The 12,778-nt window shown below is 43.7% G+C and overlaps 1 protein-coding gene across 1 annotated transcript; it reads right to left on the reverse strand.

Annotated features, from left to right (window-relative positions):
* Positions 1-10,654: 10,654 nt before the first annotated feature.
* LOC125539900 (agmatine coumaroyltransferase-1) lies at positions 10,655-12,243 on the reverse strand. The gene has a single exon (XM_048703437.2). The coding sequence runs from the start codon at positions 12,116-12,118 to the stop codon at positions 10,799-10,801; it is 1,320 nt and encodes a 439-aa protein (XP_048559394.2). The 5' UTR covers positions 12,119-12,243; the 3' UTR covers positions 10,655-10,798.
* Between the last annotated feature and the right edge of the window lie 535 nt (positions 12,244-12,778).

The following is a 12,778-nucleotide window of genomic DNA, read 5'->3' on the forward strand; positions in this document are numbered from 1 at the left end:
AGAATATTATACTCAAAATTTGCACACAAATTACACAAGTCATGTATTCTTCTGTACTGTGAAAAATAAGTGTAAGCTAGTGCAACCTTAGTAATAGATATGACTAGGAAAATGAATTCCATTTTAAGTAACGAACACAAAATTTAATAGTGTTACACCATCGAAGTCAAACCGATGCCACATGCACAAATATAGAAGAAAATCCTACAACCAAAAAATTTGAGGATACTTATTTCTTATCTATAAACAAATACATTATACTAAGACCAACTATGAATAAAAAAACTTATGTTATTCTAAGATAGAATGAATTAAGGGCATTGGTATTACCTAAAATAAGAAATAAAAACACATGCTTTCTTTTTACGAAAGAATGAATTATGAGAGTGGTAAATCAACAATAAAGTGAAAATAATTAATAGTATACAAATATCCCTAACTTGAACAAAAATCATAAAGACTTACTATCAAACTCTTCCGTTATATGCAACAATAAGAATATGCAAGAGCATGTATAAAGTAGTACAACTTTAGTAATAGTTATAATTTATTTCATTAATTACATATTTAGATTTTGTTTCAAGTTTCTAACATAATATTAAGTCATGACATAGGATTGAGCATCAAACCGCTGACGTGTGAACAAATAAAAGCAAAAAAATCAATAACAACAAAAGTACTACGCAGGAAAAAAACAGAAGCCAGAGGCACAAGCGGGAATTTTTTTTTTCCTTTCTTATCAATAGTCCGACACATATATTAGCATGAAAAATAAATTTTATTTTAGGTACCTGTCGCGAAATTAAGTAGTGTCACAAGTTTGCAACATCAAACCACAGTCACCTACACAAATATAGGAGAATGCAAAGGCAAAAAAAATAACGAGTAAGGAACAAAAAAAGGGAGACATTTGCACAAGATAGAAAAGTAGAACTTTTAGAGCCGGAGTCACTTTGTTATTAATAGTAATAAATAGAACTATAAACATATGTTATTAGGAGGAATACAAATATCAATTAAAAAAGAAAGACTAATAAAAGTGGTGTTACCCGAAACAAAAGAAAAAATAAACACAAAATTTATTCGAAGTAAAATTCGAAGTAAAATTTTGTAACAGACATCGGTATTACCTACAAGAAGAAATAAAATGAAGAAAGAAATGTCAATATTGAAAATAATCATCTCATGGCACCTACGAAACTGAATTGTAACACGCACGCACGTGCGGACACACACACCACAAACAAACGCGCTTGCGTGCACTCACACAACACAAACACTCACGCACAAGCGCACGTGCACATGTTACACACCTCTGGCAAATTAATCCTGTTTTGGGCTATTCTGGCTAGTTAATCGATCTTTGTACATGCACCACTATGGGTGCTTGCGAATTCAGCCTGGTTGTGCGTGGAATGTGGGCTGTCAGTCCAATATCAGCCAACCTTCGTACATGGGCTTATAAGATGTTGATCGCCACAAAATTAAGACGTGAAGCCTGGTTAGATGGCACTTCCGGTTCCTCGAGTAATGATAGAGACGATGAATCATCTTGGGAAATACTATGGAAGAAGCCAGACCCAGGTAAAATTCGCATGTTTCTTTGGAGACTAGTGAAGCATTCGTTGCCCACTGAGGATGTGAGGGCTCACACAAAAATGTCAACGGCTAGTTCCTGTGCTTTGTGTGGAGCTGCAGACTTCTGGACACATTCGTTGCTTGAATGCACCATGGCGTGGCAAGGTGTGTCTAGGCACTTGTCGATGGTGAGTTGGCAGAGCACCTGTGTGAAACATCTGAACCAAGCACCAAGCAGTGGCTCTTTTGGATGATAGACATTATCACATGACGCCTTTGTTAAATTATCAGTGATTTTATGGGCAATATGGTGGGCAAAGAGACAAGTGATATAAGAGGAAATTTATCAGAGTCCTTCAGCTACATATGAATTTATTAAGAGATTCATAGCAGACCTTGATCTAATATCACAGAAAGGAGTCAGGGCACCTACCGAGGCTACAACCGCAACAGCTAGACCGAGAGCTCCGCCGCAATGGTGTGCAAAAATTCACGTTGATGCAAGTGTCGTCAAATCCGCGATGAGAGGTTCCGCGGTAGTAGTATGCCGTGATGAGTCAGGACTATATCTGGGAAGTTCTTCTTTGAATGTTCAAGGGATTATTGATGTGGCTACACTCGAAGTAATGGCGTGTAGAGAAGCTTTATCTCTGGCTGAGGATTTGATGATCCAAAAATTTGTAATTGCTTCTCACTCAAAACAGGTGGTGAATGATACTGGAAGAGGAACAAATGGTAACTGCGGGTGCATCATTAGCGAGGTTAAGCAATGAGCGAGGTTTTTCAATTGTACCTTTGTATTTGAAGATCGAGCATCTAATACCGATGCAAATAGGTTAGAGCAACTCTAGCAGACCCCGCAAAACGTCCTGACCCGCAAAATAACCGCCAAATCACGAGTCGGGGCTAGAAAATCTGCACGAGCAGACCCCGTATCCCGCTCCGGCCCGCAAATTTTTTTGCGGGGCGCGGCAAATCTTCTCCCCCAACCTCTATCTTCACGGGCTGGGAGGCCGACCCGAGCTCAACCCTTACCCCGCGTGAGATTTGGCGGGAGGGACATTTCCGCGCGGCCCTTCCCGCTCCTCGCACCCTCCGCCACCATTGCCCCCACACCGCAAGCTCCGACTGCTCCTCCCCGGCCGTCCCTCGCCGCCATGGACGACCCCATGCTGTCCCCCGTTACTGTCGAGGTCGAGCACGCCCCTTGCCCTCGGGCCGATCTCGTCGCCGGCCATGTTGGCCCCGCCGCCGTCGCCCAAGCCCACGCCGCGCCGTGATATGGCAAGGAGAGAAATCTTGAAGAGAAGAATGGTGGCATCGGCCGGTCCGTGCAACAGTTCCGGTGATGTTTTCTCCGCTCCATATGGTGGCAATGTGGATGATTTCAGTGCGGGAGTTGGACAAGCGCCGGAGGTGGATTCGGTGGCGCCGATGAACTCCAAGGTGGACTCGATGGCGCGGAGTGAAGATCGATCAAGATGATGCTGGACATGGGCGCAAACCTTTTGCAGGGCACTCTTTTGCGTTAGCCGTAATGAACTTGACTTCTATTTGCGCGTAAAACTATTTATGCCGTTTGAATTTAAACTTGTTTGTGAAATCCTATATCAAATGCGAGATTTGCAGTTTATCTGTTTGCGGGTCGTTACGGTGGTGTCCGAGCAGAACCCGCATAGCCGACCCGTAAAAAAGCATATTCCGTGAATATACTTTTTTACGGATCCGTTTGGGGGGTCTGCATCTGTGCCAGCCCGCGCCGGCCCACAAAAGCGGTTTTGCACGAACTGCAAACGTGTTTTGCGGACCGGCGGGATACGGGGTCTGCTAGAGTTGCTCTTAGCTAAGTTCTCCAATATACTAGATCAGGAGCGATATTTATGGTTGATTCATCCCATGATTTTTTTTACCCCTTTATGTGGTTTATGATCAATAAAACTTAGCTTCACCTTAAAAAAACTGACTGAAGAATAGCACAAAGCGTTGGAAAAATCAACGTCGCCTTTCTCCTGCACTTGCTACACGCATCCAGAAGCTCGTCGCTGCTTCTCACACCTTCGTAGCAAGAAAAAGGTTGTTGACACAACTGCCAGGAATTAGTCGCTCGTGGGAGCCAGAATATGTGGGCGAACACGGTCATTTGCTTGTCACGAATAATCGCTGTAGCAAATTTGACCTTCCGTTATTTCTCCACAAAAGGTTTTTGCATAGCTCAAAAAATATAGTACTAATGAACTAGTATGTTTCACGATAAATCATATATCACCTAAGTCCAAAATTACTTCTTATATTTCTTTAGATACGGATACATCTAACACTAAACGTATCTATATACAGATATATCTAACACTAAAACATGTCTAGATACAACCGTTCTTAGATAAATCTATGACCAGTAATTCGGATGGAGGAAGTAAATTATTTGGAAATTTAATGCATGGAACAAGCAGAAAAGGTGCATGGTCAAAATTGCTACTTTAAAGAGGTTTTGTGTTGGGTCGGGCTACTTTAAAGACGTTTCGTGTTGGATCGGGCTTTGGCATTAGCTAGGCGATCGGAGGCGGTAGGGAGGGAGCCATGGTGGCAATGTTGTTGCCAGCCATCGAGGGCTTCCGGATGCCTCGAGGGGTGGATTTGTCGCGGGTCAGGGCAGACACGCTCGGCAGTAGGGCATCCGCCTCCTTGGTGGTCTTGAACCGAATAAAGGCCCAAGCCTCCGCGATCGAGGGATCCGCAAGGACCCTGAGCCACAACACTTGTCTCTTGGCGAATGCTGTCGTAACGTCAACGAAGACCTATACCACATCTTATTCCATTGTACCTCGGCTCAGTTCATGTGGAGCTGTCCTAGAGAAGTCTGGGGCAATGGGTGGTGTCCGACTAGCTTCCCTGAGTTCTATCAGTACATAGCCGCTTGCTCTGGCCAAGGCCGTAGAGTGATGTGGGTGAACTTTAGGGCCTTTGGTGTGGTACTTGTGGTGTATTAGGAATAAACTTGTCATTAAGCATGTTTGCCCAACCAATACCACTGCTGCGATTTATAAATTATTAGGGTTCTTGCAGTTATGGAAACGACTATGCAGGCAAGGAGTTGGCGGCCCATCGGCCATTTAACCTCCTTGAGGATTGTATCTTTTATTTCGGGTGTGTTTTGTTGTTGCTCATAGCTGAAACTTCCTTCTCTTTCTTTGTGTACCCATGTAACTTCTTCTATACTTCCCTTTGTGGTTGGACTTGTATCGTGATTGTTGCTTTATCTATAAAGCGGGGCGGGGAGTCTTTTTAGGCAATGCCACCATACCTTGCGCCCGGTGCCGCTCCGCCTCGGTGAGTCATTTCGAGCCCTTCGACGACAAGGAGAACACGCCACGCGACCGTACTCTGTGCATTTTTAAACCGAACCGAAAAATCATACCGAAAATAAACCGAACCGAACCAATTTTATGGTTTTTATGGTTTTTGGTTTTGGTATGGTATGAACTTTTCGTGCCGTTCTGAACTCTGGTTTTTATGATATATACCGAAAAAACCGAATGGTTAACCGAATAAACCGAAGTCAAAATAAATTTATATTTCTTGAGGCAAACAACCATACAAGTTATCATTTTTCTTGTACATGAGTCAAATTCACTACCAAGCACGTACACTTTTCTTGTAACATAATCATTTTTCTCTTTAAAAAATGCTAAGCACGTCCATAACAATCAAGGGATGAATCCACTCATGCATATATACTTATATATATAGTCATTTGTGTAAAATAGTATGTGTTTTCAGTCATAAATTTATAAATTGTTATGACGTCATTTTCAAATTCATGTCGACTATGGTATATACCGAAATGATTTGGTATATACCAAAACCGAACTGTATTTTAATTTTAAATCATATTTATCAAAGTATTAATACCATACAACCCGAAAAACCGTATAAACTAAACCATGTAAACCGAATAAACTGAACGCACATAGTCGTGACCCACCACCACCGAGATAGTACTCGAGGCGTATGCACATCTTTGAGGGGTCTGGACTCCACTCTCTCTTCACCATGGTGGGGCGCCATTTAGTGCCGGGGCAGCGAGGACGGCTGCACGCGATGTCCGGTCTGGACACCATACTTGTGCGAAGGGACGACATCGTGGGACCCGAGTCGATCAATGAGCTCGACATCATGGTATGGAGGTACTGCAGGAATCGTAAGTTATATATATAGTTTTCTTTCAGATTTTTTTTTAGTTACTTTTCATGTCGGGTCGCATTGAGGGTGCATCGTAGGCCTCTGGTTAAGAAGCTCGAAAAAAGGTTGGAAAATCTATACCTACTAATAAACCGCCTATCGCTTCTGGCGGTCTGTCAAGAAAAATATCCCTGAAGTTGCTATAAATTCACTTTGTCGGATCAAAAGTTGCCTCCTGCTATGTTGTTTTATAGATGTGAGACGGGTATAAACCATAGATCCTCGAGCTATAAATGTTTAGAAAATCATAAAATGTATGTAAAATCAAAAATGTTTAGAAAAGCATAATTTTTTTGCAGATTCAAAAAATGTTGGTGGTTTTGCAAACCTGTTCGCAAATTATAAAAAAAACATAGTTTGGAATAATTGGTTGGGAAATAAAATCATGTTCATGATTTTGAAAAGGATGATCGTGTATTCAAAGCATATTCAGGAATCTGAAAAAATGTCCATGTAATTTTAGAAAATGTTCACAAAAAATAAAAGTATTTTCTTCAAATGTTCCCCATTTTTTAAAAAAATCTTTGTTAAGTCAAAAAATGTTAACGAATTCAAAAACTGTTCATACAGTTAAAAATTGTTTGTAAACAAAACTAACGTTCGTGACTTTTTTGAGAAAATCCAAAATTAGAAAAAACGTTTGTCGATTCAAAAAACTGTTCACCGATTCAAAAGTACATTATGTCTAGGATTTGATTAGTTTTTGAAAGTCTTTATATGTCTTAGCGTTGGGAGTAGTTTGTGGTTGATGAGATTTGTTTTTAAAGTTTTAAAGGTTGCCTTGCGTAACATAATGACAAGTGTGACATGCACTGGCAAGCTCATAGCCTTGGGATTTACCATGTCGAATGCATTGTGATCACGTGGACATCATCGACGAGGATGAGAAAGAAAGTAAATGGCAACATGACGAACCACTGTGTGAAAATAGAGTACCCTCATATATCAGGTATTGAGTCATACTTATTTGGCCAGCCCATAATTTTTTTGTCTCCCGTTACAACTCACGGGCATATTTGCTAGTAGTACAATTAATTGGTTGCGGACCTTTCCCCGGGCTGGTTGAGGCGAGCTATTCCACTTCACCTGCCACAGCTTCGCACAGTCGGTCGTGTGCCGCACACCCTCCATGCTCGCAGTGTCCCACCGACGATAGACATGTTACGGTGGGCTACCTCCGGACGGCGACGGGTCATGTCAAACGGCGTGCGCGTTTAATTTCAAGCAAGTGGTACACGCGCGCAGTATCCCTGCTTCTTCTCCTCCCACGGGCTGGAACATTCAGCCGAGCTGACCGCGACACCTTTGTCCCATGGAAAAACCGAGGAATAGTGCCCGACAGATTCGTGTTTGATTAGGCGCGAGGAGACCGGGGGAGCTGATGAGATTAGAAGCGAGCGGAGGATGAAACCTTGCTCAGTCGTCGGACAGCGAGCGGGCGAATGGTTTAATGCATTTTTTGCGTGTGTGTGGCGGCGAATGTTATATGCGGGCGCGCGTTCGATTTGTCACGGGCATATCCGTGGGATCGAGCTAGGGTGACCGGTGTGGATAAGACATGACACGAGTGATAGACAGCGACCAGACCCCGAGCCATTTCCGTGGCGACGCTCCTCATTTTCGATGGTCACATTTGTTTGTTTGTTTGCGGACTGATGAAACTACGTACGCGCGAAGTGGATAAGTCCACGTCAAAACCGTTGCTCCGTCGAACTAGCTGATTATTGGCTGATCTCTAGCAGTAATGTACAGTAGTACTACTACTACTGTACTAGGTCTACGCAAAAACAGTTGCTGATTAATTAGTGCAATTAGAATAAACTAATACTACCTTCGTCCTGATTTATTGGTCCTCATTGTAATCTGTGTCAAATTTTAATCATAAATTTAATTAACAAAATATTTATGCATGTTACAAAAAATTATATCATTAAAAACTATGTTCAAATACGAATCCAATGATACAATTTTTGTTGACATGCACTAACATTTTGTCAGTTAAATTTTTGATCAAAATTTAGCACAAATTGCAAAAGGGACTAATAAATCAGGACGGAGATAGTAAGTCTTTGTTGGAAATAATAATGATTGAACCATCTCGGAGAACCATTCTGACGCGATGTGATATGGTGCGTTCAATGTGTGCGTCAGTGCGTGAATCTCGGCACCATAAAAAAAGAACAAGATCATCTACGACTAGCCCTTGAAGGCATATCTATAATCTATAATCCCACTATTTCTAATTCTCTTAACATGCAAACCATTCACCTCACCAAATGTGCTACGTCAGCATCCACTAACAATATTTTTCAGCTCATACAAACCTTATTCCATTATCACTAATTCTCTCAACATGCAAGCATCCCACTTCACCGTACACTAACATTTTTTTCAGCCCATGCGAACCATTTCAATACGTTTATTTTTGTCATTGGACATATGTAATACATAAATAGTTGATCCCCACTATTTCTAATCCTCTCAACATGCAAACCATCCACCTCACCAAGTGTGCCACGTTGGCATCCGCTAACAATATTTTTCAGCCCATGCAAACCTTATTCCATTATCACTAATTCTCTTAACATGCAAGCATCCCACTTCACCATACACTAACATTTTTTTCAGCCCATGCAAACCATTCCAATATGTTTATTTTTGTCACTGGACATATGTAGTAGATTAGATAATTATTTAATTTATTTATTTCCTAAAGGTTGTGAAATGCCATGATTTACACAGAATGCAAGTACGAAATATTTATATGTTAAAATTCAGAGCTTTTGATTTAGATCTTTTTCTAAATATATAAGTCATATGTAACTAATTTTTATATATTCCTGCAGCAACACGCAGGGAAATTACCTAGTTTTTATAGAAAAAACTCTAAGCATCATGGGTCCGAGCCAAAGCGTGGCAACTCCTGTGGACGCATCATTCGCTCTATCTACCACCTATGCGTGGCCCAAAACTTTATTTCATTGTTTCTTTTGCGTGACGCGACATGCTCCTGCAGGTCAGTACTTACTTTCTTCCTCCGGATCACATTTGATGGCAATATCCTATGCGTATATAAATGAAAATCGTCAAAGAAGCGATATTTGTATCTAGAGCAAGGCAACATTCAGGCTTGGTATGCATGACAATGCTACGTTCTCTAATGTAGCAAGGCAATTCCTACAATATGTGTGCCAAGTTTTGTGCTATATTATGATATTTTTGGGGGCATGTCAATTTATAGACATGTATAGAAACTTTCTTTGCTATAGCATGCAAAACAAAACAAAAATGTTGTGGCAGGACAATCCTCTCCTGCTAGCATTACAATTCCTAAACATGGAGGCAATTCCCTCCTCTGTACTATGGCAATTCTATGCGCTACAGCATTTTTTTAACATCAGTATAGACGCAAATGCTCATACATACGCGCATACACTCATCATTACGAACGCATACCCTATCCCTACGAAAATACATCATGACATTTTTTTTTCTCTACTGTAGCATCACAGTTCGTGAATATATGGCAACTTTCTCTGCTAGCATGGTATTTCTTCCTGCTAATACCATGGTCATAGCATGGCAAAAAAATAAATTGAACGATATGTCCGTTGGGGTGGGCGGTAGGGCCAGCTCGCACGCATCTGTCGTGCCAGATGGCTGAGACTGTATGTTCGCGCCGTGTTTGCCTCTTGATTCATTTCACAGCGTAGACCACCACCACACTCACACGCTCACAAGATGCATAGGCAAGACCAGAGCTGTGATTTTTGTAACACATTACAAACGCAGACAATCATACATATACGCACACACACTCATCATATAAATGCACGCACTCAAGCCCTACCCTTATGAGCGTCTCTGAAACACCGAGCCGATACTTTATCTTGAGATTGATGAAGCCACCACAAACGCTTCCATAGTTGACGTGAACGTCTCCAAACATTAGCGAAAAGACTGAAATAAATCCAAAGAGCCGTCAAATTTTAAGATTAAAGAATTCACAACATAAACTGAACAATCTTTATCTCCACTATTTAAAAACAGTCTAAGATTTTTGTTTCGCTCCTTCAACTTCACCTACGTTCTCGCGTTCGATCCTCCCCGTTTTGATTTTTCCCTTCTCAACTCTACTATGTCCTACCGGTTTCCCATCAAGACCGCCTCAACTGTCTCATGTCTTATTTACTAACCACATAAATTCATGTTTTATTTGATAAGCGAAAAAAATATTATCAAATCAAGTCTACGCTTTTGGTACACAATCTCTACTATTAAAGGGAAGTTGGTAGTTGTACGTCTGTTGGTGAAGCCTTCCCTCAACACATCCTACATTAACTCAATCAAATCTTTTGCAGCGCCTCGTGGTGGTTATAAAGTAATTGCATTAACTCAATTAAATAAAATCAAAGCATGCTATATGTCAAACACAGGAGATCATGTAAAATCTAATCTTTTGCATTAACTCAATCATCAAATCACTTTTTGTATTAGAATATGATGAGTGTAAGGTATACAAAGGACACTATTGAGTTGAACCACTAGAATATGCATCCTCCATTGCAACGCACAGAAAATTAGTTTGTTACAATAATAATTGAATGACAGGTAAAAATGGCAATTGCCTGCTAAAACTAACTAAAATTTTAACGCATCTATGTATCAATAATGGACGCGCCGTCAAGGACTGACATAATAGAATATTAGTGCCCTAGTTGTAAATTGTAATGCAGAAAAATTATCAAGTTAGAAGAAATATCTGAATAAGCCTTCCCGCAAAGAAATATCTCAAAAGCCCATTGGTAAAATATTTGCCTTAATCATGTTCACGATCTGAAAGATTAAAATTTCGTTTATTTACTCTTCCAAAACAGCATGGACAATTGAATCAAGAACTTCAAAAATATAACTAGGCAAGTAGCTAACGTTGATCCGACACCAGGCACACATTTGCACATGGCAGGTACGTCAAGTGGAGCTAGTCGAGGGTGTAGCAGCAGTTCTTGAAGGTGTTCATGTCGCGGCTAAAGAGTGGCACGTAGGCGTCCACGCTGCCGTCGCCCAAGAAGGAGGGCAGCAGGATGAGCAGGCCCTCCACCGGCAGGTAGCTGGGCATGAAGAAGAAGGGCCGGCCGCCGCCGAAGTCCATGTCGTAGAACGGGATCCGCAGCCAGCTGTCGACCTCGATGTTGGGGCTCAGCACCATCTCAGCCGCGTCCGCCGTCGCCGCCAGCCGCTCCTTCTCCACCGCGCCCGAGTTGGCGAAGTCGATGAAGGACTTGAAGTAGCCGTCGTTGATACGGGCCACCTCCCGGCTGATGAGCTCCACCGCGTGCTTCAACGGCCTGGCCACGAGTTCACCCGCCGTCGTGGTGGGCCGCGCCCAGAGGATGACGTTACCGGTGTATCCGTCCGGCACCTGCGGGCTCATCCGCGCTCTCCCGTCCACCGCGATGGCGACGCTGGTGCTCTCCCCGCCGTCGAGCCCGCGCGCCATCGTCATGGTCCGCCACAGGTGCGCCACCACGCACTGCAGGGTGCTGCACGGCCTGGGCGCGCCCGCCGACGCCTGCGCCTTGAGCCTGGAGATGAACTCCCGGCTAAAGTGCACCTTGTTCACCACCACCTCGTCGTCGTCGCCGTCCGCACGGACAACGTCGTCATGCACCTTTTCGTAGGGCTTGAACTCGACGCCACGGTGCTCGTACTCGACGTGCAGCGGTTCGCGGGGATGGAAGAAGGAAGCGCGGTCGTGCACCGGGACGGGGTCGACGGCGGCGCCGCGGGTGGCCTGGCTCCAGGCGACGAAGAAGTTGCCGGTGGAGCGGCCGTCGGACACGATGTGCTGCGTGGTGAACCCCACGACGAGCGACCCGCACGAGAAGCGCGTGACCTGGATCAGCATGAGCTCCTCGGGTCCGTCATCGCCGCTGGGGTGCAGGCTGAGCACCTCCGGCGTGGGCTTGAGCGGCATGACGCTGTCGAGCGCCACGTCGGCCGTCGCCTCCACGAAACGCGCGCCGGCGTCGTTGAGCAGGATAGCGCGTTCGCCGTTGGCGTCCACGCCGAGCCGGCCGGCCCACTCGCGGTAGTCCACCAGCGCCCTGGCCAGCCCGGCCTCGAGGACGTCATTGGGCGGCGCCGGTGCGTGGAAGGCGTAGATGACGGAGATGTACGTGTCGAAGTTGGCCTTGTCGAGCACGGTGAGCGGGACGACGTCGGCGGTGCAGCCTGGAGCGACGCCGCAGGCGCCGTACTCGGGCTTGACGGCCTTGGACGAGTGCACGGTGATCTTCATGTCAACAGTGAACGTGCGTAAGAATGAGCTTTCTTGCTGAGCAAAGGTAGCTCGGCTGGTGTTCTTCCTGGTACAAGCAAGGTAGTAGTAGTGTGTGATTATTGGATGGTGAGACTGGATGAGCAGATGTCGAGTGTTATATAGAGAGCCGGAGGGCGATGCATGCTTGCATGCATTTCCTGAGACATTCCATTGGAGCAACCGGGGTTGGAATTGGATTGGTCAAAAGACATTTCTTTAGGTAGGTGGGGGATGGACATTTTCTTTTGCTATTGGCGAATTGAGTTGACCATGCATGACATTTTCTAGCCGTCGAGAAGAGAGGAAACAGGAGTAGTGGCAGCATCGTTAGTACCGGTGAGGCTGGTTGTAACGAGTATCATATGCATGATATTAATATAAACCTTCGTAATACATAGTATTATAAATTAATATTTAAGGTTGTCTTATTAATTGTTTTGCATGACATAAAGTAGTGCAATATTTAATATGATGTGGTATCATGATATGATACATGATACCACACTCTCTCTCCTTATTTAATTGTGTATCACATCATTTAAAAATTTAGTTGGCATACATGATACCGCTTATGATACTCTCATTACGATCAGGCTGAGCAGAGGATGAGATCGGGACGCCGCGTTCAGATCTTAGACA

Source organism: Triticum urartu, chromosome 2A, assembly GCF_056163025.1.
Source record: "Triticum urartu cultivar PI428250 chromosome 2A, HENAU_Tu73, whole genome shotgun sequence".
In the NCBI taxonomy this organism is placed as follows: domain Eukaryota; kingdom Viridiplantae; phylum Streptophyta; class Magnoliopsida; order Poales; family Poaceae; genus Triticum; species Triticum urartu.